We start from the raw sequence: 27,814 nt of genomic DNA on the forward strand, positions 1-27,814 counted from the left end.
ATCAACAAATGGAGAAACACGATCGAATGGACCTAAGGAGAAGATATGCCCAATGGAATACCCAACACACGTGTAGAAAAAAAACAACAAACTTTTACAAATTGGCAAAGTCCATCACCCTTTTCCTTTTGAGTCTTCTTTTGGCCTTGAAAAACAGCAAATTCCTCGCAAGTGCATTGGAGTGATCCAGCAATCTCTCTCTATGTTTAACAGCATATTGTCGTATTTCTTCCTGGACAGTGAGAACTTGCAGATTATTTTTGATTAAAGAATTCGGCACGTACCACAGTGCATCGACGATCATTCGCAGAATCTTCTTCTCAAATCTTTTTATGATATCAATGCTGGAATAGGCAGCGGATTCCCTAATTTTACTGCTCGAACTCAAAGAGAGAGCAGTTATATAATCGACTTTTTTTCAACTTTGCACTGTTCTGGAGCTTAAACGGTAAGAGATATCGACTTCCGGTCTTCGGTGACCTTTCCTCAAATGACATTATCTCGTGCCCAACCTCTTCATTTCCCCCCCTCCCCTTTCATACGTTCCCTATCCCTCAAAAATAGGTTAAAAATGAGGTTTTTCCAATTTTGCAAAAAATTGGCCCAAGCTTTTTCAATAATTTTTGGATATGTCTTAGAGCTAGTCCTGGCGAACATTTCGTCCAAACATATCTATGACCGGAAAATTCGCCATTTTGAATTATTGAAGGTCAAAGTTCAATTACTTTGGAGGATCCGTTTTTCAACCGATTTGGTTAAATTTGGATTTTTTGGAAAGATATTGAAATTTTGAACCCGACTGCATCGGTCATAATCGGTAATGAACCGGTTAAGTACCGATTTTTGAATAATTTTACATCCCATATTATTAACATTCCCGAAAAACAAAGTTTTTCCAATTTTGCAAAAAATTGGCCCAAGCTTTTTCAATGATTTTCGGATATGTTTTAGAGCTAGTCCAGGCGAACATTTCGCCCAAACATACCTATGACCGGAAAATTCGCCATTTTGAATTATTGAAGGTGAAAGTTTAACTACTTTGGAGGGCCCATTGGTTAACCGATTATATAACCGATGTGGTTAAAGGAGAATGGTCAAAACTATATGGGCGCTGGTCCCGGAATCGCCACAAACGAGAGTAGGCGCATTTTGTAGGTACTGATATAAGATTAAAAAATTGCCAGAACCCAGGACGATAAACGCTGGGAGTCCTTTTAAAAAAAGCCTTTGTCCTTCTGAAATATCGCTGTTTTGACAACAAATTACGTAAGAACGACTAAAGCGATCTTGATGAAATTCGGTATAGGGTCATTGTATTACTTAAACTTTTTATTCATGCATACCACCCTCTCCCTCCAACCTCCGTTTTGGTAGCCCCCATACAAAATGAGGCCATTTTATTTTACGACTTCTTTCTGAGAAGAGGTACAAACACACAGAAAAATTTTGACTCTAAATTTAAGAATATATAAGATCCTGGGAACTTAAATTGGACGTGAATCCCCGAGGCGTTTAAGTTTAGAATCTATGAGCGAAAGAAATGGGCTAGAATCCCTAGGTCTTTCAAGTTAAGAGATCGAGAACTTAAGTTCAGCATTAGCTGGAAAGTGAAAAATGTCTACAGATTTGTAAATTGCAACTAAAACTAAATGATCAAGGATTTAGAATTAGGGCATTGGCATTCATTGGATGGGATTTGAAATTAAATTCCTAGGTGTTTCTGTTTAAGAATTTTCCATTTTTCTGTGTGAAGCTGAAATTCGATATGGGAACAAAGCTTAGACAAGACTCTTTAACTGGCATACCACCCCATCACCCACCTGTCTGAAAGTCCCAATATAGAAAGAATTCCTTTGCACAAATTGTTATTAATCCACTGAATTGTATATTAGTACAACTTCTGTAGATAAATTGAGAAGGAACTCCAAACCCTTAATTACAATATAAAAAAATCACCACTTTTGCTAATTAGATTATACAATGAGGATATGTTTCTTTCTTTCACGTACCAACAGATCTTAATGAGGCGAATAATGAAATAAAAAAAATATAGAAAATTATTGTTAACGTTATTACTTATTCAATTTTTTCATTCAATCAAGATCGGTCAAAAAGTTCTTCGCGAGGATTGTTGGAAATACCTTTTCTCAGAAAGGAGTTATAAAGTAAAATGCTCTCATTTTGTATGGGGGCTACCAGGATGGAGGGTTGGGGGAGGGGGTGGTATGCATGGATAAAAAGTTTAAGTAATACACTGACCCTATACCGAATTTCATCAAGATCGCTTTAGTCGTTCTTGAGTAATTCGTTGTCAAAACAGCGATTTTTCGGAAGGATAAAGGCCTTTTTACAAGGACTCCCAGCGTTTATCGTCCTGCGTCCCGAGATTTTTTAAATCTTATACCAGTATCTCCAAAATGCGCCTACTCTCATCTCTGGATAAAGGTGAACAGGTGCCCATATACTTTTGACCATTCTTTCTTCTAAGAAATAGTTTTTATGCTCTAGAATTTTTCCTCCATGGTTTAGAACATTGGTCCTAGAACAAAAGTTGTTACTTATACCAATGTCTATCCATTGACATAGGTCCCGTTCGTGGCGATTCCGGGACCGGATTTGACCATTCTCCATTGGGTTTTTTGGAAAGATATTGTAATTTCGAACCCGTCTGCATCGGTCTTCATCGGTAATGAACCAGTTAATAACCGATTTTAGAATAATTTTCTGTTAAATTTAACAGTGAGATGTCCGCAACTTTGTCACTCTGTAGGGGTATTGGTCAAGGATCAGTACTAGGCCCTCTCTTTTTTTCTATTTATATAAACGATTTAGCTTCAACTTTGAGTAAAAACAATGTTAATTTTCATTTTTATGCAGATGATCTGCAGATCTATTGCTTCGGTGATCCACTAGCACCTGATGCATGCTTTAATAAAGCGAATGAGATACTTCATCTGGTTTCTCAGTGGGCCATGAATAATGATCTTCTTCTCAATCCGGGTAAATCTCAGGCTTTGCTAATAACAAGTGGGAGACACCGTCCTGATCCGCTTCCTCTTTATCTCAATGGTGAGATTATACCTTACGTCCATAAAGCCAAAAATCTTGGAATTATTTTCAATGATTCTTTGGCTTGGGACGACCATATCTCCTACATAAGTAAAAGAGTTAACTTTTCCCTTTATACCCTTAGAAGGCATCAGTACTTCACTCCTCAGGATACTCGAATGTTATTAGTTCGTGCCCTGCTCCTTCCCCTTTTTTCCTATGGTGCTGAACTCTTTTTTTCTTGTGATGCAGCTTCTATGAGGCGGCTGACTATTACTTTTAATAATTGCATTCGCTATATTTTCAATCTCCATCCCTTTGATCACGTATCCCCTTACTACGTCCGAGTTTTGGGAAGTACCTTGCCAGTCTTCCTGCAGTCACGAGCTGTCGATTTCATATCTCGTGTTCTCAAATTTCGTCAGCCTAAATATTTAGCTGAATTTCTTCTTCCGGGTCCATCCGTTAGGTCTTCGTGTCTCGTTGTGCCCAGATCGGGGAGCCGCATTCTCCACAATTCTCTCTTTGTTGAGGGAATTACTCTCTGGAATGAACTTCCCAGAGAGGAGAAACGGCGGCTTATCCAAACCTTTTTGGCATCTTAATTTGCTTTTTTTTTAATTGTTTAAAACGTCAGAAAGATTTTTTTTAATGATGCAGATGGATTATACAACCTGAGAAAGAGCATTTCCACCGTTTGGCTCTGGAGGTTGGTCACCAACGCTAAGACAGCGGTGGACGCTTATTAGTATAGCTTTCTGACAAATCTTTATATCTTTATACATGTATTTTTTTTTGCTTTCAAGAGCACCAGCTCAAAAGCAGTGTTATTATTAAATAAATAAATAAATAAATAAAATAAAAATAAATTTTACATCCCCTTTTTAGTCCCTTTTAAGTCCTTAAATCACGGTGCAATCCCGAAGTGAAATCTCCAAATGGTTACTTGTGTAATGGGCATAATTTCTGAGATTGACCATTGGATGGAGAACATGAAGAAGCTCAAAGCTGTGTCAAGTGACACTGAACCTGGGCTGGATACGGATCAGATATCTGTAACTGGGTTATCTCTAGACGTGACTGCTGACCGTATTAGAAACTATTTACCGCCTCCACGTAGAGTCAAGGTAGTGACTTACGCTTGAAAATGTGCTGAAACCGGATATTTGACCTCCTGAAATAGGGGTCAAGGAATTGCGTTTTCTACCTAGGAACGGCGCCCCACTAGGCTGATTCTTATATCATCAATGAAATGTAAAAATATTGTAAAACCGAAACAAACAACCAGAGAAAGGACATTTTCACCGTTTAGTCCTGAAGGTTGGAATCAACCCTAAGACGGCGGTGGACGCATGGGGGATGGAAAAGGTCAAGAATGAGATGAAATAAATTCAAATTCAATATGTCTAATACCCTTACCTTCTTCATTGACAGCTTTGACTCGGAAATTGTATTTGTGTCCTGGTTCAAGACCTTTAACATCATGCTCTGTGGCCGATGGATCAACCGTTCCGCATGGTACCCATCGTCCAGTTGTCAAATCTTGCTTCTCCAGGACATAAGCTGTTAGTGGTAGACCACCATCATCCTTGGGTTTCTTCCACTTGAGCTTACAACCCTCTTTGTGAACATCACTAACTTCAAGTGGTCCTTCGGGTTTACCCGGTTTATCCAATATTGTCACCTCAACATCAGCTTCATCCTTACCACTATCATTGACAGCTGTCACAGTATATTTACCACTATTGACCCTCGATGTATCACTCAACATCATTTTAGTGTTGTAATCTTCATTTTCTATGCGACATCCAGGACCAGCATCGAGTTTTTGTCCACCAAAACTCCATGTAATTGTTGGTGGTGGTTCACCCTTGACATCAACGTCAAATTTAACAAGTTGTCCAGCCCGTACACGAACTGGCTGTAGTTTTTCTCGATTGATCAGTGGCTTGAGGAATCTAGCTTTAGCAACATGTGGTTGGGATGCATCACTTGGGTCACCAGGTCCAGCTTTATTGACAGCACGAACCCTAAATTGATATGTAGCACCCTCTCTCAAACCCTCAACACGACCCTTTGGTTCTGGACCATCGGTCACAAGTGCCTCTTCCCAATTTGTCGAAAATTTCTCCTTTTTCTCCACAATATAGCCAGTTATTGGGGCACCACCATTATTTTTGGGTTTATCCCATACCAAATCAACACGATTAACATCCCAATCTTCTGGTTTTGGTACACCTGGTTTTCCAGGTGCTTCATATGGATTTTTGGCTGTTATTGATGCTTCTGTCTCCAATGGTTCACTTTCACCCTCATCATTGATGGCTTTAACACGGAAATGATAGTCATGACCTTCAGTTAGACCTTTAACATCCAATTCCGTTGCATTTCCATCTGTTCGACCAACTGGTACCCATCTACCGGATGCTGTATCGAGTTTTTCCACCTGAAATACAAAAAAAAATTGAAAAAAAGATTATGAATGAATTAAAATGAATTGTTTATTTTAACGTTTTAAGGATGATTGGGTCATCTGGGACCCATGGAGAAAATAAATGGTGTGCATGAAACAATATCTTCAGCGTTTGACATAAAGTCAGTGGTAGTAGGTTTTAGAATTTGGTTTTTCGTACATATCAACCCACTTTGGAAATATTGCGTATCATTTTCTTCTGCAGAACTACAATTGGGCTTAAAACGTGAGAACAACAGCGTCCTCAAAAAGAAACACCGTATCTCAATCTAGATTCGATCGTAGCATAGTAATAGAACAACATAATCCCATCAGTTCCCAATTTGCGAATCATGTAACAGTATCTAAGAAGATCCCTTAAATCATGAGAAAGGTGACTGATGTGACTTTTCCAGCTTAGTCCAACATCATTAATAAATAGGTAACTGATTCATTGCATAATAACCAAGTAGCAATATCTGGCAGGGTATTAATTGACATTGCATTACTTTCTATTGAAAAGTTAAATTTGATTAACTTGCACAAAGGCGTTTTTGAGAAAAATTGGTTTGAATTTTGATGAATTTTGACGCTATCGCAGCGCCACCCGTGGTGACTTTTTGAACTTCCATCTGAAAGTGGTCATCGAGACGAAACCAAAAAGCCAAAATTTAGGTCGATATGTTAATTAGAACCGGAGATAGAGGCCGGTCAATATTCGAACTTTGACCCCTTATAGCTCGGGTAAAGGGTTATCGATCGACTTAAATATTCTTTTGTTTGATAAATAGGTATGATCTGCGGCTACAACATACTAAAATTTCAGTCCGATGCAAAAAGGAATTTACTATGCAACACGGTTTTCTCAGAAATCTTTAGGAAATTTGCTCTAAAATAGGTAGGGTGGCGGCATTACTTATGGCCAGTCTATACTTGTGGCCACCTCGTAGATATCTTCAATTTTTTCCCACTAATTAATCTCGAAGAACCACAAAATTAGGAATATTTGATGTGCTATCATTAAATGAAACTTTTAAACTGATTTTCCCTTATATTTCGGTAGAGTTTTAATTATTTTGTGGGAATTATTTCACTGATGCGCGTGACTATCAAATATGCGTCAAATCGTTAAGAAATTCACTAACGATCTCACAATTTTTAATGACTAAATTTTATATCTTCAATCAAAAATATTTAGTACTATTTTTAAAACTTATATTCTTAGTAACTATATTTTCTTTTTCCACTTGATTTTGATGATTATTTAAACAAAAAATGTAAAATAATCACAAGGCCATAAGTTATGACCAATTTGATAAGAATATTGACTTGTGGCCACAGCATTTGACGTGTGGTACCCTCACAGATATTTGATTTTTTATTTAGTGAGTTGTCAGTCATGTTATTTTGATTCAGTAAATGTGAGTTTACTAACAAAAATTTAATTGTTGAAATTGTAACATAAAATTGTTTATAAATGAGTACTGTGTATAATCTTATTGATTTTTTCCATGACCTTGCATTTTGTTGTAAATAACCTAACTTTTTCTCTTTTCCCCCTCTTAGGACAATGAAAAATACGAAAAGAAGAAAGCCCTATTATTATTGAACTCAAAGGATACAAGGAGTAATGAGAAGCATTGAGAATAGAATGACCACGACCAAAGTATTCCAGTCATTGCAGCTGTACCACAATCCCCACACAAACTTTGCATTCAAGTCTCCGGAAACTCTCCGGGAGAAACATTTGATCACGGAGGCTTTCATAAAGCCCAAAAGAGAAGAGACAGAGGAGGATATTGTGGGCTGGGTTCTTCATTAAACCAAACGTGGCTTTCCCATCGTGAAAGACAGGTTGGATTACTGGCCTGGCCACTGTGCAGAGAATCAATGTTAGTAGTCTGCTAATATAATATTATGAGTAAAATCTATGAAAAAATTGTTGAAAAAATAATAAAAACCTATGAAAGTGCCTAAACTGCTTTTCTTTTCTTTTGTATTAAAATTATTTTATTACTAAGTTTGTTTGATATCATTTGAAATTGTGGCCATAGGTTGTGCCACGAGCGGCCATAAGTTCGTAAAAGAGGCCACAAGTTATGAATTTTACATGGTTGGGAAAATCATATATTTTCCGGGGTTTGAGAAATTGTTCTAGTAAATTCATTTGAATATATCGAAAGAAAGTACATGAAAGAAATTACTTTTAAAATTTTGCTTTAATTGGTTAAAAAGATCAACAGCTGTAAGAAGATATGTCCTTAATATGGCCATAAGTAATGCCTGCACCCTACTTCATATTTTTGGTAAATGACAAAAATCAACAAATGATGCATTTAGAGTGACCGGAGCGGGATGTCTTAAATGAGCAAAATTGTAGTCCTAAGTGGTGCCTATCGCCTGGTGTCAATGATTTTTTAATATTTTGTTTATTTATTTATACAATTTACAAAATTTTATACAAATTTTTAAAACCTCGCTTTAAGACCATTTTTTGGTAATTTTTAGAGAAACTTCAATTTTACACCCTGAAGGAGTGGTTTTACAAAGTCTTTTGTTATTACCAAAATTGAAGCACAGCTAATGAGCTTTCTAACGGACCCACACTTTTTAAGTTCTGTTCACTAGAACCTGAGATATAACGGATAATGTAAGGCAAAGCAGAAAAAATATAAAAGTATTAATAAAAAAATGTTACGTGTTGGATCAAAATCAAGACCAGATTCTTAATCAGGGGACTTGACTCTATCAAATGTACCATGTGAGATCTCCGTTAGCAAAAAAGGTGAGAATTTGTTGCACAGTGTTATTTAACACAAATTGAAAGGTCTTTCTTTTAAAAATAGCGCCCTTGCGGTGGTTTTATGAACTTGTGATTTTAGAAGGAGAAGTAGCATTTCACGAGAGCTTTCCAAAAAGTCCTCAGTTTTTAAATTCTGACAATTAGAACCGGAGTTATGGCTATTTTAAGAATTTTTTTAGACCCATATAGCTCGGGTCAGGGGGACCTTAAGTTTGGTATTGATCGAAAGCCCTAAGACCTAGCTATAACATACTAAAATTTGAGCCCGATCGATGCCATAGGGGCTAAGCTATTGAGAAAACAATAAATGGGTGGTATTCAAAATGGCGGAAGGAGGGGTGGAGGGTGGGGGGTCAATGCACCAAGTTGCAATTTTCATACGATGTATAACCTTTGCCGAAAACCGCAAGTCGATATCTTTTTTAGTTAAGGGTTTTCCAATGGCTCCTGATCTCTTTTGTCCCGGACGAGATGGGAAAGGCTTGATCAAGACCCTTTCTTTCCAGAACAGCGGACAGTTATTAGCCTCTTCAAATTCCAACTCCGTGAGTTCCACATGAAAAGAGGAACTTTTCCTGGAGTCAGATGCATTTGCCGTTAGACAAATACATCTAGGTGGTTTCTAAGAGGATAGGCGTTTCGATAGAGTCAGGCTCAGTTGATGCTTTGTCACCTCACGCAAAAGTTGCACCAGGAAAAGTGGGCAAAACATCATGTTCAACTCGCTCAATAACCGTTTGCCTTCCCCACCCCATAGCAAAATTCCGCAAAAATTCCAATGGAAAACTTGCGTCCAAATGGCTAAATTCGCTAGAATTTGACGCTAAAAGTCCACTAAGTTTTCCTATGGAATTTAAAGCCGGAAATTCCATGGAAATCATAGTGCTGGAAAGGTTTGAACAAATTCCACAGTCTCCTTCTGACATAGAGGCTGAATGGGCCTGCTTCCAAACAGCCATTTTGGCCTCGTCTACAGAAGCTTGTGGCGTTAAGCGTATTAATGTGACGAACAACGTGAAACGGTCATCTTGGTGGGGAACACCGGGAGTAAAGGAAGCCGTTGGAGAGAAAAAGAAGGCTTACAAGTTGTACATACAACATAAGGATTCTGATTCTCGTGATCGTTATGTTGAGGCGCGAAAGGCTGCAAAGCTCGCAGTTAAAGCCGCTAGAGAGGAGGCGTGGAAAAAGCTAGAGCTTGACTATAGGACGGCAAACAAAACTTTCTGGCAAACAGTCCGAAGACTCCGAGGGAAGAAGAGCAATTCCATCCAAGGAGTAACATCCAAGGAAGGGAATCTTCTGACCAAAGAGGAAGAGGTATTAAATCGCTGGAAAGAGTACTTCTCAGAATTGCCCAATCCTCAGCAAGGCACTGATGATGACGTACCCACGAGTAAAGGCAGGAAGGAAAGTAGTCCTTCAGAGAGTGAGGTCCTGTATGCGATTAGTAAATTGAAGGATGGAAAAGCTGCAGGAATTGACGAAATACGTCCCGAAATGCTAAAACTCATGGGTATAGTGGGTGTTAATTGGCTCACGCGTGTCATTAAGGTGGCTTGGCAAAGTGGGAGAGCACCAAAGGACTGGCAAGTTGGGGTCATTGTACCCATATTCAAGAAGGGAAACAAGAAAGATTGCTCCAATTATAGGGGAATTTCCCTTCTGAGTTTGCCCGGCAAAGTGTATGCCAAAATCCTTAAGAGAAGATGCCGAGAAATAGTCGAACCCAGACTGGGTGAGGAACAATGCGGTTTCAGACCTGGTAGAAGCACCACGGATCAGCTTTTTACCCTGAGGATGATTGTCGAAAAGGCTTGGGAGTATGCAATTCTACTCTATGCTTGTTTCATAGATTTGGAAAAAGCATATGACCGAATACCGAGAGAACAACTTTGGGATGTACTGCACGAGTACGGACTGGATGAGGAATTGGTGGGAGCTATCCAGTCATTGTACAGAGACTGTAGTAGCTGTGTTCGTGTAAACGGATCCAAGTCGGAAGGTTTTCAGGTGAGTGTTGGACTGCGCCAGGGGTGTGTTCTATCACCATTGTTGTTCATAATATACATGGACAAGATTATGGAACGCAGTCGGGGGCGGAATGCGATTCGTATTGGGGATTTCAGGGTGAGCTATCTCCTCTTTGCAGATGATTTGGTTCTTTTTGGATCTTCCGAAGAAGACCTTCAGACTTGACCGATTTGTAAATATTTGTGTCGAAACAGGTATGAAGATGAACGACAAAAAGTCGGAGATAATGGTGATTTCTCGACGGCCTGCGAAATGTTCCATACATGTTGATGGAAATGCATTGACAAAGGTGGAGAAGTTCAAGTATCTCGGGGTGTTATTCACGAGTGATGGTAGGTTTCACACCGAACTATCGTAGCGAATCAGTCAGGCTTCTGCAGTAATGAGGGAGCTTGGCGGAAGCGTGGTAAGGAAGGCCAAGCACAGCCGTTCGGCTAAGTTATCGGTTTTCAAAGCTGTGTTTATTCCTATTCTCACTTAAGGTCATGAGATTTGGGTAATGACCGAAAGTATAGGATCACGAGTTCCATCTGCCCAGATGAGGTACCTCCGGGCGGTTAAGGGAATCACTCATCGAGATCGAATGAGGAATGTAGCCGTTCGTGAGGAACTAAGAGTCGAGGAGCTGCTTCTTCGGGTTGAGAGATCACAAATTCAAAAAGCTATGCAAGCCATTGTGAGGAGACCTCGACCTCGAGGCAGACCTAGGACAAGGTGGTTGAATAAAATTCAGGATCTTGCGTGGGAGCGCCTCGAGATCGAACCCGAACATCTTCCTAAAGTAGCGGAGGATCGACAAGCGTGGGTTGCTAGATTGGATGTCATGGGCCCGCGACCCCAATAGGGATAAGCGGTTGAAAATGAATGAATGAATTGATTTCGATGTATGAGAAGTGCATGGGAGTGCAGGAAGTGCTGGAAGTATTGCAGCATTTTTGGGAATCTTCCGAAATGCTTGAAGTATAAAGACCTTTTCCATAGAAATCGTGGAAGTGTCTGGAAGTGGTGTACCCATTTTCACCCAAATATCTCCCCCTTGTGTATGTACTATTCAACTGTGAATTTTTTTTATATTTGCATGGAGATGCCATATTTTCACTAGAAGAAAATTAAAAGAAATTTTTTAGTGTTACCTGATAAGCAGTAACGGGTTTTCCGCCATCATCTTCTGGTTTGTCCCATTTGACCTTGCAGCCATTCTTTGTGACATCGCTAACTTTAAGTGGTCCTTTGGGCTTTCCAGGTGCCGACAGAACCGTTATCTCTACTTCAGCCTCATCCTCACCATGTTGATTTTTAGCATGAATTTTGTACATTCCAGTTTGTTTTCGCACAGCATCAGTTATGCTCAATTTACTGTTGTACGGTACATTGACAATTGACACAGTTTTTGATGATTGAAGGACATCTTTGACATGATACCACGTGACTTCTGGTGGTGGTTCACCACGAATATCAACGTCAAATTTGACAGATTTTCCAGCACGAATAATTGTTGTTTTGAGATTTGTCCGATCAATTCGTGGTTTAAGTGCACGAAATCGGATAACCTGCATTTTTGATGGATCTGATGCTGGTGATGGTCCAGCTTTATTGACAGCAACTATCCTAAATTCATATTCACCCGTCTCACGCAATCCATCAACTTTTCCTTCAGTCTGATCACCTGGTACTTCACCTGCCTTCTCCCAATCTGGTTTACCTTTTTCCCTCTTTTCAATGGTGTACTTTTCAATGGGGGCACCACCATCTGATGCTGGTGGTTTCCATTGGAGTTGTACACTCTCATTGTCCCAGTCAGTTACTTCTGGTTGACCTGGTTTTGTTGGTTCATCAAATGGATTCTTAGCTGTGATAGCAGCTTCAGTTTCCAATGGTTCCGAATCACCTTCATCATTGACAGCTGATACCCGGAATTTGTATTCATTGCCAGGTGTTAAACCAGTTATTTCCATACTTGGTTCATCTTTATCACCAGCCGGTACACGACCAACTCTAACCCATTTTCCCGTTGCCATATCCATCTTTTCAACTTCATATTCCTTCACAGGTGTACCACCATCATCTTCAGGTTTCTTCCATTTCAATTTACAGCCATTGGCATGGACATCTTCAACCTAAAAAAAAGAATATTTTTAAAATAAACATTTTAATTGGGAATCTAGACCCCGGCGCACAGAGGTTTTCGGCGGCGGCGCTAAAAGTTGTAAAAAGATTCAACGGCGACTGGCGCGCCGGCGCCGATTTTTCTTCACTTTTTTTTTAAACAAAACATACGTGAAATTCTTAATTAATTCACAAATTCAATCATTTATAATACTTCGCGTTCTTAGATAAGGCTCAAACACTCTTAAATTGTATCTCGCGATACCTTAATAACCTGGTATAGGGGAAAGGCTCATAATTTTGTCCAGTTTCTTATTTTGGACACTTTGAGGATAACATTGAACACTAAAAATAAATTGATTAAAATTATGGTTTTTTATTCCAATATTTGATGAATAATGAATTCCATTTAAATATTTGTTCTTTTTGGAAGATTTTAACACTAAATACGTTAAATTTTGAATATGATTTGAGTTAAAATTGCTTTGTTGAAAATTCAGTGTGAGCAATTGCTTACGAGAAATGTGACAGAACTTCGTATTTACTTCAGTCTTAATTAGATATGGCGAAGGACTAACAATATTTCTTTGCTTTTTTTGAGTGATATTATTGAATATTCATTGAATATTGTGTTGATTCACGTTAGTGGTGATTTGTACATTTGACCTGAAGTGAGATTTGCCTTGTGAATTAGATTTTTCGTGTGAATAATGGGAAATTTTCTTAGATATTCACCAGTGAGGTGATACTGCTTATTTTGGACAGGTGTTTTTCTCACGAAATTTCGTGAAGTTTTAGCTTTTGTGATGACTGGGTTGGACAAATGCCTGGAGAAACAAAGGAGCATCATCTGTATGAAAGAGATGTAGCGAGAAATGCCTTGAAAGGCTCCCGGAAAGGTCAGGGAATGAGCGAATCCGCACGTACTTGGAGTATCGAAGTCAACTCACTTTAATGAATGATATGGAAAGTTTCCGGGCTTCTTGTGACATTCTACGTTTCCCTTACATGAACAGGAGGAGGACTTGGTAAGATTGGTTCATCAAATGAAGAACAATGGGCATGCTATTGAGGCGGATTAGCTGTCCAAATTTACAGCCAAGTTGGCCAAATTAATAAACAAGTTGTCCAAAATAAGAGCCAAAGTCACCTCTACATATCAATTCATTTTTAAACGTATTAAAACTATTTTTTGTAAAAATAAGACGATAAATAGCTTGCTAAGTTTCTAAACAAGAAAAGAGAGTAACAAGAAATGTCAATTAGTACTGAAAATATCGCACTTCAAACTTGGAACATCGATGCTTATAAGCAGACTGTCCAAAATTATGAGCCCTTACCCTATGACTAACTAAAAACTTTCGTATCGCCGAACTCTTAATTAATCCTTTAACGACGAGACAGTTTTCGCAGACCGAAAATCAGTAAAATAAAAATGAAACCAATGAACAAAATCAGTAAAAGGTCGTATATCTGGGCCTTCGAAAAGCCAACAGAGTCTGATTTTGTCTATTTTGGTTTCTATAAACGATAGGGATAAAAATAGCCTAAAAAGAGATGGCAAAGCGTCTTAGCTTTGCGGAATGCTCGAACTCACGAGACAGAGCTCACTGTGAATTAGTTTTTTGCATAATCTTTTGGAATCACTGATCTACTAGAGATTAAATTGATTCATAAATCAATCACAAAAGCATTTGAAAATCAAAAAATCGGTACTTAACCGATTCATTACCGATGAAAACCGATGCAGCCGGATTCTAATTTGCAATACTTTTCTAAAAAATCTAATTTTAAGCAAAAAGAAAAATGAGCCTCCCAAAGTAGTTGACCTTTGATCTTCAATAATTCAAAATGGCGAATTTTCCGGTCATAAGTATGTTTGGGCGAAATGTTCACCTGGACTAGCTCTAAAACATATCCGAAAATCATTGAAAAAGCTTGGGCCAATTTTGAGAAAAATCGAAAAACATTTTTCTTAGGGAATATTACTAAAAAGGGTATGTAAATTATTCAAAAATTGGTTATTAACCGGTTCATTACCGATTATGACCGATGCAGTCGGGTGCGAAATTACAATATCTTTCCAAAAACCCAAATTTAACCAAATCGGTTGAAAAACGGATCCTCCAAAGTGATTGAACTTTGACCTTCAATAATTCAAAATGGCGAATTTTCCGGTCATAGATATGTTTGGACGAAATGTTCGCCAGGACTAGCTCTAAGACATATCCAAAAATCATTGAAAAAACTTGGGCCAATTTCTTGCAAAATTGGAAAAACCTCATTTTTGACCTATTTTTGAGGGATAGGAAACGTATGAACACTGAGAGAAAAAAGAAATCTTAAAATTATATTTTTTGACGACTTAATTTTATTCTGCAAAAATAGAATAAAATTTAATCTAAAAGAATAAATTTTAATCTTTTCCTTCATATCTTCGATTAGTTTTTAGTCGTTCTAGTTGTAAATTCAAATCTTTTCTGGAGACTTATTTTTATTCTTCACTCTCTCTGAGAGAAAGAAACCAATATAGCGCGCAGCAATGTGTCCGTGCTGTGTGAGAGAGTGAGAAAAAGAATTGAGCTTTTTTAGCGAGATGGTCGGCCATTTTGGCAGTGAGCGTCAAGCCGTTAGCACCAGAGGTAAACAATTTTCCTTTTTTATTTTCTTTTTGTAATTTGCCATATTTTTTTTTAGAAAAATGTATAGCAAATGGGACGACCATTATTGTGTTGTGTGTAAAGCTGAGGAGGCAAATGAGATTGAAGGTATTGTGCGAGAATTTGGTGATAGTGAGGAAAGTGTAAAGCGTCTGTCAGAATGCGACTTCATCAGGAAAAGAAATTTGGAGATATTAGACGCTGAAGCCCTCTCCAAAGTGTTTATGATCAGTTCATTGGAGACGTAATCGTCCTTAAGTATCACCCCAGGAAGTGGTGTGAAGAAAACTGGGTAAGTTCAATACAAATATGCTAACCATCCTAACCTAACTTTTCTATGGGAGCATCCGGGACGTTGACAAAGATATATTCCGTGTCTTAATTTAAGATTAGTGAGTTTTTAGTGGAAATCACTGTGAATTATTTTTTTAGCTAAACTTTTTTAGTTTCCGGATGCACGTTGTGTCATTTTTGATAAAGAATCTGAGCCTTTAGATGGAGGGTTTCAATGCCCGAATGCAAGTTGGATGATTTCTAATTGAGAATCTTAAGTTTCTATTGGTATTATATGAGTTTTTGTGTTCTTGAATGCAATATGATTGATGTTTTTTAGTAAATTTAACTATATTTATCGACGTAGCTGGATTTTTATGTATTTCCGGATACAAGTTAGGTAGAAATCTGTTTAGAAATCTTTTATTTTGTATTTTTGAAATATTAAATAACAGACTGATAATAGTGAAAGAAGATCAATAACTTTCAGTTTGTGTATATGTACGCAAGATGCGTTAAAAGGTCTAAGGGTAACAGGCATAGGATGTAGGACTTTCCCATGGAATAGAATAGGTTTTCTGAATATTTCTAGAATATTTACTCTGCCCTATATTTACCGCATTTCTGTTTCAATCAGAAATATTTTTATCAATTCATAATTTCTTACAAATTATCTTTTTCACACTCAACACACTTTTATTAGATATTTTTCATGAAGTTTCAACCATTTCAAATGATGGTTTTTAACACTGAAAACCCAAACGTCAGTGAAAGTGCATCATTTATAAGGAATTTTGCTCGGATTGTCACTAGGCTCCTGTCCAACATGGCGATTGATATTAAAGATAAATCCAGTAAGCGACTATTGAAGAAAATCTATGATCCCCTTTTAACAGAAGGTAATACAACGATCATTTTATTGTATTCTTTTATCCTAAAATTCAATTTCTTTTTATTTGTTTCAGACTCATACGCAAATTGTATCCTGCTTCTTTTGCTGAATACTTCGATTTTTCAGACCGTGAGAAGTTCAAAAAGGAAATTCCAGGAGCTGTTACTCAGCGAGCGCAGTTAGCTAAAAAACTTAGCGTTTTCAGCATATCATTGTGCTTGCTGGATAGAATAAGTGAATTTTGAAAACAGTGACAGAGACTTATTTTTACAGTGCTGTCTCTCTATATGCACACTCTCTATATGCACAGCTTTTGTGTCGGTTGCATTCAAAATCACTTTGTTTACATTTTGACAAAGTACTAAAGAAAATTATTGTCTTCGTAACTAATTTTTCTTGTTTTTAGTTTTCTTAATTTTATTTTTTCTGTCTCATATTATATTTAAAATAACACGGGAAAATCTAGAACAATAAAAAATGATAATTTATTAAAAGAAAGAAAAAAAACCGTTGAGAATTTCAAAAAAAAGTTGTGCATATTCAGAGAGAGAACTGTCAAAAAAGAACCCAAACTGTGCATATAGCGAGACAGCACTGTAATTTAAAAAAAATCTTAAAATTGTAACTTATTTTTATTCATATTTATTCTTAAAATCAGTTGAAATAAATCTTGAAATTAATCTTCTGCAGTCTTAAATTTAATCTGCTATATCTTCTAGAAAAAAAAAATAAAGTTATTCGAAAAAAATCTTATTTTCTTATCGTACTATCTTATCGTAATATCTTATCGTACGACTTAATTTTATTCTTTGTAGGACTAATATTAAGAATAAAAAAATCTAAATTATTTTTAAGCCCTTAAAAGACTTGAAATTATGAAGAAAAGATTAAATTTTAATCTTTTTTTCTCTCAGTGAAAGGGGAGGGGGGGAAACAAAGAGGTTGGGTACGAGATAATGTCATTTGAGGAAAGGTCACCGAAGACCAGAAGTCGATATCTCTTACCGTTTAAGCTCTAGAACAGTGCAAAGTTGAAAAAAAAGTCGATTATATAACTGCTCTCTTTTTGAGTTCGAGCAGTAAAATTGAAATATGTTTTTAAAAGATCCTTGAAATCGGGTCGGATAAATATTTGAGTAATACCCGAAAATTTGAAGATTGAAAATTTGAAGAAAAAAAGTCGGCGCGCACCGGGGTCTAATTGGTAAGTCTAAAAAATTAAAAGAAAATTAGTAATAAAGTACCTTAAGTGGTCCCTGTGGCGCACTTGGTTTTCCAAGGACACAAAGCTCCACAGTTTCTTCATCCTTGCCAGATGCATTGACCGCCTTGAGTGTATACCTTCCGGTATCTCTGCGTTGACAATTGACAATTGCAAAATCGGTGTGATAGTCAACATTTTCAATTTTAATCCTTTCTGTATTTGTCAGTGGAATATTATCTCTCCAAACCCATGTTAATTCTGGTGGTGGTTCACCTGTAACATCAACCGACCACTTGTGCGTTCGTCCCGCCTTCAGTGTTACCGACTTGAATGTCGTACGATCGATACGTGGCTTAAGATTGCGATGTTTGCACAAATGTGGTGATGTCGCTTCACTTGGTTTACTCGGACCAGCTTTATTGTGGGCCTTAACACGAAATTCATAAATTTGACGTTCCTTCAATCCATCCACCTTCAATTCAGGCGTTGGACCATCAGTCTTGGCCACTTCTGACCAATCTGGCGAGAATTTATCCTTCATTTCCACAGTATAATGGGTTATAGGACGTCCACCATCGCTATCTGGTGGTGCCCATTTCAAACTAACTGATACATTGTCATAATCAATAATTTCTGGTTTACCGGGTACACCAGGTTCATCATAGGGATTTCTAGCAACAATTGGCTCAGTTGTCTCCAATGGATCACTTTCACCCTCCTTATTGACAGCCTTCACCCTAAATTTGTACTTTTTGTTTGGTGTTAAACCCTTAAATGTGAACGAATCATCATCTGGACCTGCTTCTCCAGCTGGAATCCATCTTCCCGTATCCATATCCATCTTTTCCAGTACATAGCCTTAAAATACATCAAATAAGTCAATTATAGCATAGGTTTTTTTTTAATTTACTTTAATTCTAAAATTGCCAAAAAAACAAGGATCATAAGAAAGTACTACACAGTAAAAACATGATGAATTTTTTCATTTGAATTCCCTATATTAACCCATTCCTTACCATTGTATTATACATCATACGCAAATTGAGTGATTTTAGATGATTTATTCCAAGGCAATTGATATTCGAATTTCTGTCGGGAATGAATTATTAGTTACTTTAGTCCTTCAATAACTTGGAAAAAATAGCTCGACAGAGATGGGAATACATTTTGTTATTATTTTCTCGCTTCACGTGAAGTCATATAAAAATTTTGCTCAAAATGGCGGACGGAAAATTCGACATCCCGTCGAATTTGTTAAAATTGACCTTCATCCTCTTTCCTGATTTGGATTCTGGTTGCCAATGTGTTTTCTTGGATAGTTACTCTATCTAAATCAATAGAGTTTGTAATGAATTAATGAACAGAATTTGAATTCAGTGACCGTTAAGACGCGTGTTTGAGGTCGGCTCCCCGCACCCCCATAATGGATAAAAATTATTTCTTTTCAAAAAAATCATCTATTAACCTGTGGGAAACTAATCCCAAAATATGAACATTCTATCTCAAGTATTTTTGGTACATTGACTGAATGGGTTAAACCAATAATCGTAATAATATAAAAACAAAATGTTGAAATTTCAAACAATTATTGCTGTAAAATTTAACTTAAACTAGAAAATTAAACTTTAAATTAAGAATATTTAACTCTGGTTGAAATTTTCATCATTATCTTAACGAAAAGCCCAGTGCGGTGGCGTTGAAAATTGACAAAGGTACACTGAGTGAGAGAAATCCGAAAAAGTTAAAATAACATTCTGGAAATGTTAATTTTACCCTGCAACAGGGGCGTAACAACGGGGGGGGGGCAGGGATACATTGCTCCCTCCCCCTAACCAGCCTCTGAAACTGCCTTTGAAACAGAGAAGGCCAATCTGTGTTTCAAAATTTGCTATAATTGTCCATTGTTCTTCTCCAAAATCAAAATTCGGTAAAATATTGCCATATTTTTGTGACAAATTAAGAAAAAACGTACTAGTTATTTGGTATTCATGTACTAATCTTTAAAAATATACTATTTTTCAAGTTTCAAAGCAATATATCAATAAAAATTATAAGTTTATGAATTCGAGAGCGCCTTAGTAAAATAGATCCAAAACAAAACTATTTCAAATTTGCCTTTGTGGTTAAAGACTTCTTTTAAATGTAAAGGACTCTACACATTATTGGGAGCAATTTTCGTTAAAAAACGCATTTTTGACAGAAGTTGTACGTTTCTATCTACAGCACTGCAGGTACTTTCCTTCAAAAACGCATTTTTTTTAAAGAAAGAAATATTTAGAGTTTACAAGGAGCAATTTTCGTCAAAAGCTGTTCTCTTAACAGATTTTTTGTACATTTTTTTCCTGAAGGAAATACCATCAATTTCTAAAATAAAACAATTTTTGACATAAATTACTGCCAGTGCAGATACCTTAAGAAACAATTTTTGGCTGATCGATTTTCTTTCAAAACCATTCAAAAAAATATTTATAAAACGATAAAGCGAAAAAGCGTATTGTTTTACTATTTCACGGCAAAATTTTTGAATGAAAATTGATTTTTTTTAATTAATTAAAAAGTTATACAAATGGTAATTTTTATTTAATATTTTAGTTCATATTATCTAGTAAAAATTTTGATAATATTTATTTTTTTCGGAGCAACTCGATCTCTCAAGCATTTTTCTTCATCATCGAAACAATCAAATATCATAATTTCTGCATCTATTTACTCTTAAAAAAAATGATATAGGGTGCAAGGAACACCTATTGACACTTTCACGGGAACACGTGTCAGTATTTATTGACACCCAACTCTGTACCATTTGGAATACGGAATTCGGACACTTAACATTATCGAAAAACGCAAATTAATGAAAAACAGTAGTATTACTTAGATTTTATTGAATTCATTAAATAAATTTAAACATTTTGACAAAAGTGTCAAAAGGGGTTCCCTGTCGAAGAGGTGTTCCTTCGACTCTATATTTTTTAAATGTAAATCAAAACTCTATACAATATTCATTAATAGATTTTAGCTTTGAGCAGTACAATAAAAAATCAGGAAAAAAAACAGTTTTGCAATTTGAAGCCTCTTGGTTTCGTTGTTTTTATTAAAAACGATTTTTGAAAACTTATATGTAATAAAAATGATTGTATTTTCTAAAATACAGAGACGAAAGCCAAAGACTGTCGAGTAAATTCGCATGCACTTGAGCAAACATCAAAAATTTTGAAGCACGTGATTTCAGGATTTTTTCTAGATTTTCTTGGTTTAGATATGAAACAAACTTATGAAAATAGAAAATTATTTTAATTTTTCTTCATATAAGAATTATCAGATACACATTTCACGTTAATTAGGGAGTGCTGCGACAAAACGCTCTAGTAAAGTACTTAAGTAGACAGCCATTTTGTAATATTTTTTTTCGAAAAAAATAAAGACTTGATCGTGTCCTTTTCGTATGAAGAATCACGTAAAGCCAAAGAAAGATGAAAACAGTTAATTTTTTGGTCTCCTAATTTAGACTCCCCCCTAATGCATTGTGAGTTAAGGGAGAGTGTCAATTAGAAGGCCAAAACTTAGCTGATTTTCGGTTTTTTCTTTGGAGGAGAAGGAAACGGTCAAGATTCTTGAATTTTTCTTGAGTGCCTCGTCTCACTACTCCCTTACTTCAGGAAAATATGCAGTTCGTAATTTTTATCTGAGAAAAAAAATCAATTTCCATTAGTGTATTTCATAGTTGAACTAAGAAAATCCGAAGAAAATCGTTAAATCGGAACTTTTTTTTTCAAGGTTTTTGAAAAAAGATACGTTTTTGGGACAAAATTTTGACCCTCACATGCTCTAAAAAAAATGAAAAATAAGTTTTCATCAATTCTTTTAGTTCAAATAGAAGAGAATTTAATGCTGAAGAGAATAAGCCTTTATTCATTTCATTTGGTCTATAAGTTTTTTTTCTTAATATTTCCCCCAAAGTCGACAATATTTTAAAAACGAAAATTGCAGAAAACACGTCTCAAATTTTTGGATGTGCTCTCGATCGCAGGCTATTCTGATCGGTGCTCATTTGATTTCGGCTCGGTTACTTCGAATGTACTTCGAATAATTTTCTGAAATATTTATGGTATATTCTAAGATAGTTTATCTATCGATTTAAACAATAAAAAAAACATAGACCACTTTTGATCTTCTAATTTACACTCCCCCTTATGGCCTCTACGCACTAGAGAAATTTATGTTTATATTGCAGGAAATTCCCTACGATTGTGTAGGTAAAACTCTTTAATATGGACATAAATAGCTCTAGTGTGTAGAGGCCATTAAGGATGAGTATATTTTCAGAAAGTTTGAAAAGTAAAAAAAAATTTGCCCCCCTGTGTGCAAATTTCGTTCCTACGCTCCTACTTCCGGAAGTGCCATAGGTGATTTCCAGCACTTCTTGCACTTCTAAGGACTTCCAAGCACTTTCTGGCGTTTGAATTTAAAAGAAACGACTAAAATCTAATTTGAATTCTTCAACAGCTGGATTATTATTCTTGACTTTATTCGATATCGCAATTGCATTTTAATTCAACTGATAGTTTGAAAAGTAAAAAAAAATTGCCCACCCCCCTGTGTGCAAATTTCGTTCCTACGCTCCTGCTTGTTAGTATTGATCCAAAATCGGTGTAAATATTATGCTTTTTAGGTGTGTTAGGGGTTAAAGTTACCCTTTTTCCTGTTAATTTTACATTTAAAGAGGTTTAAAATTGACATTAAAAAATGTTGATATATTTTTACACCTAAAAGTGTTAAAGTTATGAAGAAAAAAAGTTAATCGCAGCCTCTTTTTTTTCTCAGTGTATCATTGTGCAAGTGTGAAAAGCAGGAAGTATTTTCAACATTTTTTCACTGTTTTTGATAAAGTTTTCAACAATTTTACAAAATTCAAGAACCCAGGAAATCAAGTAGACTTCCTGAATATTGAGAAAATCACGAATTTCTCAAAAAACTGAGGATTTCTATGAAACGTTGGAGTACATTCTACACGATGTATGTCACAATTAAGGTGTGCCATGTACACAGGACTCTGTGCCTTGTAATGAGGGATAAATATTCTATATATCCATCTAAAAAGTTTTCATAATTCGAAGTGTAAGATGAGTTTGGAAGCAATTTATGAGTTGGCTTCAAACAGCTCCAAATAAAAAAGAACCTTTAGCCAGGGGGCCAGTGTACATTTGACACCAATCAGCTCCACGCATAGCTCGGGTCAGGGGGGTCGGGGGACCTTAAGTTTGATATTGATCGAAAGGCCTAAGGCCCAGCTATAACATACTAAAATTTGAGCCCGATCGATGCCATAGGGGCAGAGCTATTGAGAAAACAAGAAAAGGGGGGTATTCAAAATGGCGGAAGGAGAGGTGGGGTGGTGGGGAGTCAATGCACCGAGTTGCAATTCTCATGCGATATATAACCTTTGCCGAAAACCGCAAGTCGATATCTTTATTAGTTTGGGGGCTATTATGCTCTAAAGAGCGGCCGGACGGACGGACAGGAACGGTTTTTAGCATGATCGGACGACATGAAATTCTGGTAGGATTATAGTAGGAGAGATTATTAAGAATCTCGCCTAATAAGTGTTCGTTTTGGTGCCCTGTAATGTGCTATAACTTTAAAACATATCTAGTTTGTATGGGAGCTACCAGATAGAGCAGTCAGAAGGAAAATATAAAAATATTTAAAGGTTAATTCATATATCGACTTTGATTCGAGTTTCATTAAGATCGGTTAAGCCGTTTTCGAGTAATAAATTGTCAAAGTTGTGAATTTTTAGAAAGATGTTGTTGATTTTCCAAGGACTGACTGACTGAGTCCTTTTTGACTTGGGTCTCGGTAATTTTTAAGTCATATACCAATACCTACAAAACGGGTCTAGTCCCATCTCTGGCGAAGGGTTGGACCAGATCCCATACATTTCTGTCCATTGACCTTTAGTACTTAAGTTTTATTTGTATTTTTTTAAGGCAAAAAACAAACGATCAGTAAAAAGTTCTAAATGGGCAGTAAAAAATTAAAAATGAGCAGTAAAATATCTAATTATGGTCAGTAAAAAACTTAAATCTTTACAAAAATGGGTCTAATTTATATATTTAACATTTAAAATAGTTCTATATAGAGTGAAAAGCCCTATATTTTCCCTTTGCCAAAATTTGGACGATAATATCACTGTATCAATTTTTTTTTGTTACTGATCAATTTTAACTTTTTACTGCTCATTTATTCAATGCCTTTTTTTAATGCTTTAGTTTTATAATTTGGTTCCTTGTGCTTCAAACAAATTTTGTACTGTATTTATCAAGAAAAAAATCCCTGTCTAACTTGTACCGGCGAATTTCGTTTCATTTATGATTTATAGAAAAGAAAGAAACCAAAAGAAAATTCAACTTAAATATTTTCAGATAAAAAAAAACCAAATAAAAAAATCAAGTAAATCAAAGCGAAATTAGCTAAAAAATCAACGAGTTAAATTCAACTAGAAATATTCAGCGAAAACTACTACGGTAATCAAGGGGGAGATATTTGGGTGAAAATGTGTACACCACTTCCAGGCACTTCCACAATTTGTATGGAAGAGACCTTCGCACTTCCAAAACTTCGCAACACTCTCGAAAATAATGCAATACTTCCAGCACTTCTTGCACTTCCTACACTTCTCATACGTAGAAATCAGTAATTTAATTAATTTGATGAACAATCTAATTAGGACAACTTTTAAAAAAATCTCAAGAAATTAATTTTTTCAGATATTTTTTTTATTTTTCTTATATTTTGCTTTCCTAGCGCCAGATTAAGGGGTATCAATATATTTTGAAATTTCCTAAGAGACTGGTGAAGCTACTTTTGGAAAATAGAGTCTCTAAAAAAAACGGAATTTCGTTTGTAATTATTGAAACTGTGCTGAAAAGTCTACAGGAGTCTAAAATCGAAAAGTACGAGTGCAATAACTAATTCAGCACTTCACACGTATTTTCACTTTTTATTAAGCTTGATTCTCACTCTGGTTTCAAAATCTTTTGAATTTAAAAGGAACGGTTTTTGATGACTTACTAATCAATTTTTGCAAAAAGATTGACTATTTTTTTCTGGATCTTTTTCGCTATTGTTATATTAGATTAATTTCTCATCACCTGTCGACAATCGATCCAGAAAAGGTTCTTCATCGTAACATAAGGGAAGTGTACCATGAATCGGAATGTTAAGAGACATTCTCCATATTTAGCTGAAAATATGAGACTCAAAATTCTATTTGGTAGTTTTTTATATGCTAGTTAATACATTAGTGATCCATTTAACTATTTCCGTGTATTTTCATTTTTGTTTTTGTTATTTACGGAAATTACTAATATATCGGTTTAAATTTAAATGCAAGGATGCAGTGTGTTCCACGGATCGGAAGGGGGTCAGCCACGGATCCGCAGACGTTTTTGATGATGATTCTTTGAAGAAGATAACAAAAATACCCAATAATGTTCGTGAAGATGAATTGAGCGCGCTGAGCGCAATTTACCACGAACACAAGTGTGCCGATCCGAGGAACAAATTAAACAAAACGTACTTGTTCGCAAAAGAATTTTTTTTTTTCATTTTTATTATCGGCATAAATGAAAAGGTGCACTGATAGTGAAATTAGAATCAATAAGTATTATTATTTTTTTAAATAACACAGTTTTGTAAATCATTTTAATCTAACATAATTTCTCATATTCTCACAAGTTCTCATGTGAAATTTTAAGAAAGTGATGATTGGCGTATTTCTAGCTAAGACTCTAATACAGTGGTTTAATAAATGAGGCAATTAGTAACAGTTTTCTTAGAAACCGAAAGAGAAAATTGGTTCTGTAGATTAAATATGAACCAACATAGTGCATTTAGTTAAAAATCATTGCTAAAATGCAGCGAATAATTTTGAAAAATACATTTTATTTTGGGATTCCGGTACGCGGGATAGTCTTTCGATCCGAGGAACACTGACGATCGCTGGTACCTTATCAGGAGAAAAATGGCCACATTTATAAAGTTCCCCTTATTCCTTGAAGTGAAAGAATGTGGCACCCATATTTAACGAATTTTTAAACACATCCAAGCTTTTCTAAATAGCGTAATACGATATAATTATTGTTTTCCAACATTTTACCCAATTTCTTCAATTGTTATTAGACCTTTCCAAAATTAGTCTATTATAAAATATTACATACGCATCTTTTCGTCCTTCATTTGGTAAAATTCCTGAACTGAGTGAGTGTTTCCTCGGAAAAATTACAACGCAACAAAGCTATAATAAAATTGAGTGTATTTGCTTCATTCTCGATGTCATACTCGAACTTAAAAATTTCAACAAATCTTTTCAGTTTACCGGTCGAATTAAAAGTCTTAACTAAAAGTATCGTAGTCTGAAAAATTCGTAATTAGACAATAAAAATTTTATATTTGATCACTCCCACTTCCAAATACTTCCAAGCACTTCATTTTCACCTGTACACCATTTCCGACCCTAATATCTCCCCCTTGACGGTAATCGATTTACTCCCAATGCACGCGATAATCCGATAATCGTAGTAATTACTTTTTACTGTGTAGTTTCTTACTTTTTAAGAATTTAATATTTTTACTTGATGTAACGTTAGTTCTCTTACCTGTAATGTCCGATCCTCCAGTATCTTTTGGCTTCTTCCACTTCACCTTCACATGATCGGCACGGACTTCATCGGGTACAAGGGGTCCACCCGGAGGAGTAGGTCTATCCAGTACGATGACATCGGCCACCGAATCAATTGTACCAGAACTATTTGTCAGTGTTAGTGTGTATTTACCAGTGTCGGGTCTTGCTGATTTTCTAACTGTCAAAACAGTATTTCGTTCATATTTGTCAATTGTAATCCGTTGATCACCATCTTCTGTGATAATTTGTCCATCTTTGAGCCATTTAACTTCAGGTTCGGGTTCACCGCCATATTTAATATCATACTTTATCACTTGATTCTTCTTCACAACAATATTCTTGAGACCATCACCAATGATGAATGGTTTGACAAAACGACATTTAGCTATAATTGGTTTTGTTGTATCCGATGGTTCACCTGGACCAGCTTTATTGACAGCCCGAACACGGAACTCGTACTGTCCGTTCTCTTTGAGTCCATCAACTTTAGCATCAAGACAATTTGGATCGGTGATTTCTTTGGCTTTTGTCCAATCTTTGGCAAATTTCTCCTTTTGTTCAATAACATAGCCCGTTATTGGGGCACCACCATCATTATCAGGTGGTTCCCATTTCAATTTAGCATGATCAACATCCCAATCTGTCACTTCGACATTCTTTGGTTTACCAGGTTCATCCCATGGATCCTTAGCCAGAACGGGTTTATTGAAAGCACCCGGTTCACTCGGACCCAATTTATTAACAGCCCGAATTCGGAATCTGTACTGTTTCTTCGGCACAAGATCTGCACACTTGAAGGTGAGCGGCTTGGCTGTTGGCTGAACTTCACCAACACCATCCCATCCACCCTTAAGGCTCAGATCTTGCCTCTCAATGACATATTTGGTCAATGGAGCACCACCATCATCTTCTGGTGCCTTCCATGTCACCACACACGAATCCTGAAATACATCCTTAACCTCAACATCACGCGGAGCACTTGGTACATCCTGAATTGTCAATTTGACATCCTTAACATCTTCACCCTGGGCATTGCCTATTTTTATTTGATACTGCCCAGATTGATCACGTGTTGGTTTCTTTATCTTAAATGTCACTTTGTTGTCACTGATCTGAACATCGACATCCTTTGTGGGCAGTGTCTTACCATCACGCACCAATTTGGCCTCAATTGGACTCTGCTTGGTGCCCTCGACTGCAAGAAATTAAAAAAAAGATAAATAAAAAAAGTCATCATTATCGGATTCAAATCGGACTCATGGTGAATTTTCAATTTCAACCGGCTATTCATACTGACTTCACAGATCGTACTGAGCATTGTTGTGACGCGAAATAACCGCAAAGTAACCCCAGAGGCGACAGTTAAAATTTTCAGAGAAATATTTGATGATTTGACGATAAAATAGCGTAATTTTGCGTATTTTCACGGCCCACGAAGTTTTACGCTGATTTTTGCGGCTCACGAAATTTTATGTGGATTTTCGCGGATCGCGAAAAATTTCGCGAATTTTCACGGACCGCGAAATTTTTCGCGGATTTTCACGGGTAGCGAAAAATTTCGCGTATTTTGACTCGTCGTGAAATTTTCCGCGGATTTTCGCGGCTCGCGAAGTTTATCACGGATTTTCGCAGCTCACGAAATTTTTCGAGGATTTTCGC

At 36.4% G+C, this 27,814-nt stretch overlaps 1 protein-coding gene across 16 annotated transcripts in view; it reads right to left on the reverse strand.

The window, feature by feature from the left end:
* LOC129808827 (twitchin) overlaps positions 1–27,814 on the reverse strand; it is a 182,519-nt gene that overhangs the window by 38,583 nt on the left and 116,122 nt on the right. For all 16 annotated transcript variants that reach the window (XM_055858737.1, XM_055858741.1, XM_055858739.1 and 13 more), the window contains 4 exons: positions 26,130–27,350; positions 17,513–18,330; positions 11,471–12,454; positions 4,468–5,494 (listed from right to left, as the gene is read on the reverse strand). In XM_055858737.1, coding sequence (XP_055714712.1) covers positions 4,468–5,494; positions 11,471–12,454; positions 17,513–18,330; positions 26,130–27,350 — 4,050 coding nt within the window. The remainder of the gene's footprint in view (positions 1–4,467; positions 5,495–11,470; positions 12,455–17,512; positions 18,331–26,129; positions 27,351–27,814) is intronic.

Source organism: Phlebotomus papatasi, chromosome 5 (assembly GCF_024763615.1).
Source record: "Phlebotomus papatasi isolate M1 chromosome 5, Ppap_2.1, whole genome shotgun sequence".
Lineage (NCBI taxonomy): Eukaryota > Metazoa > Arthropoda > Insecta > Diptera > Psychodidae > Phlebotomus > Phlebotomus papatasi.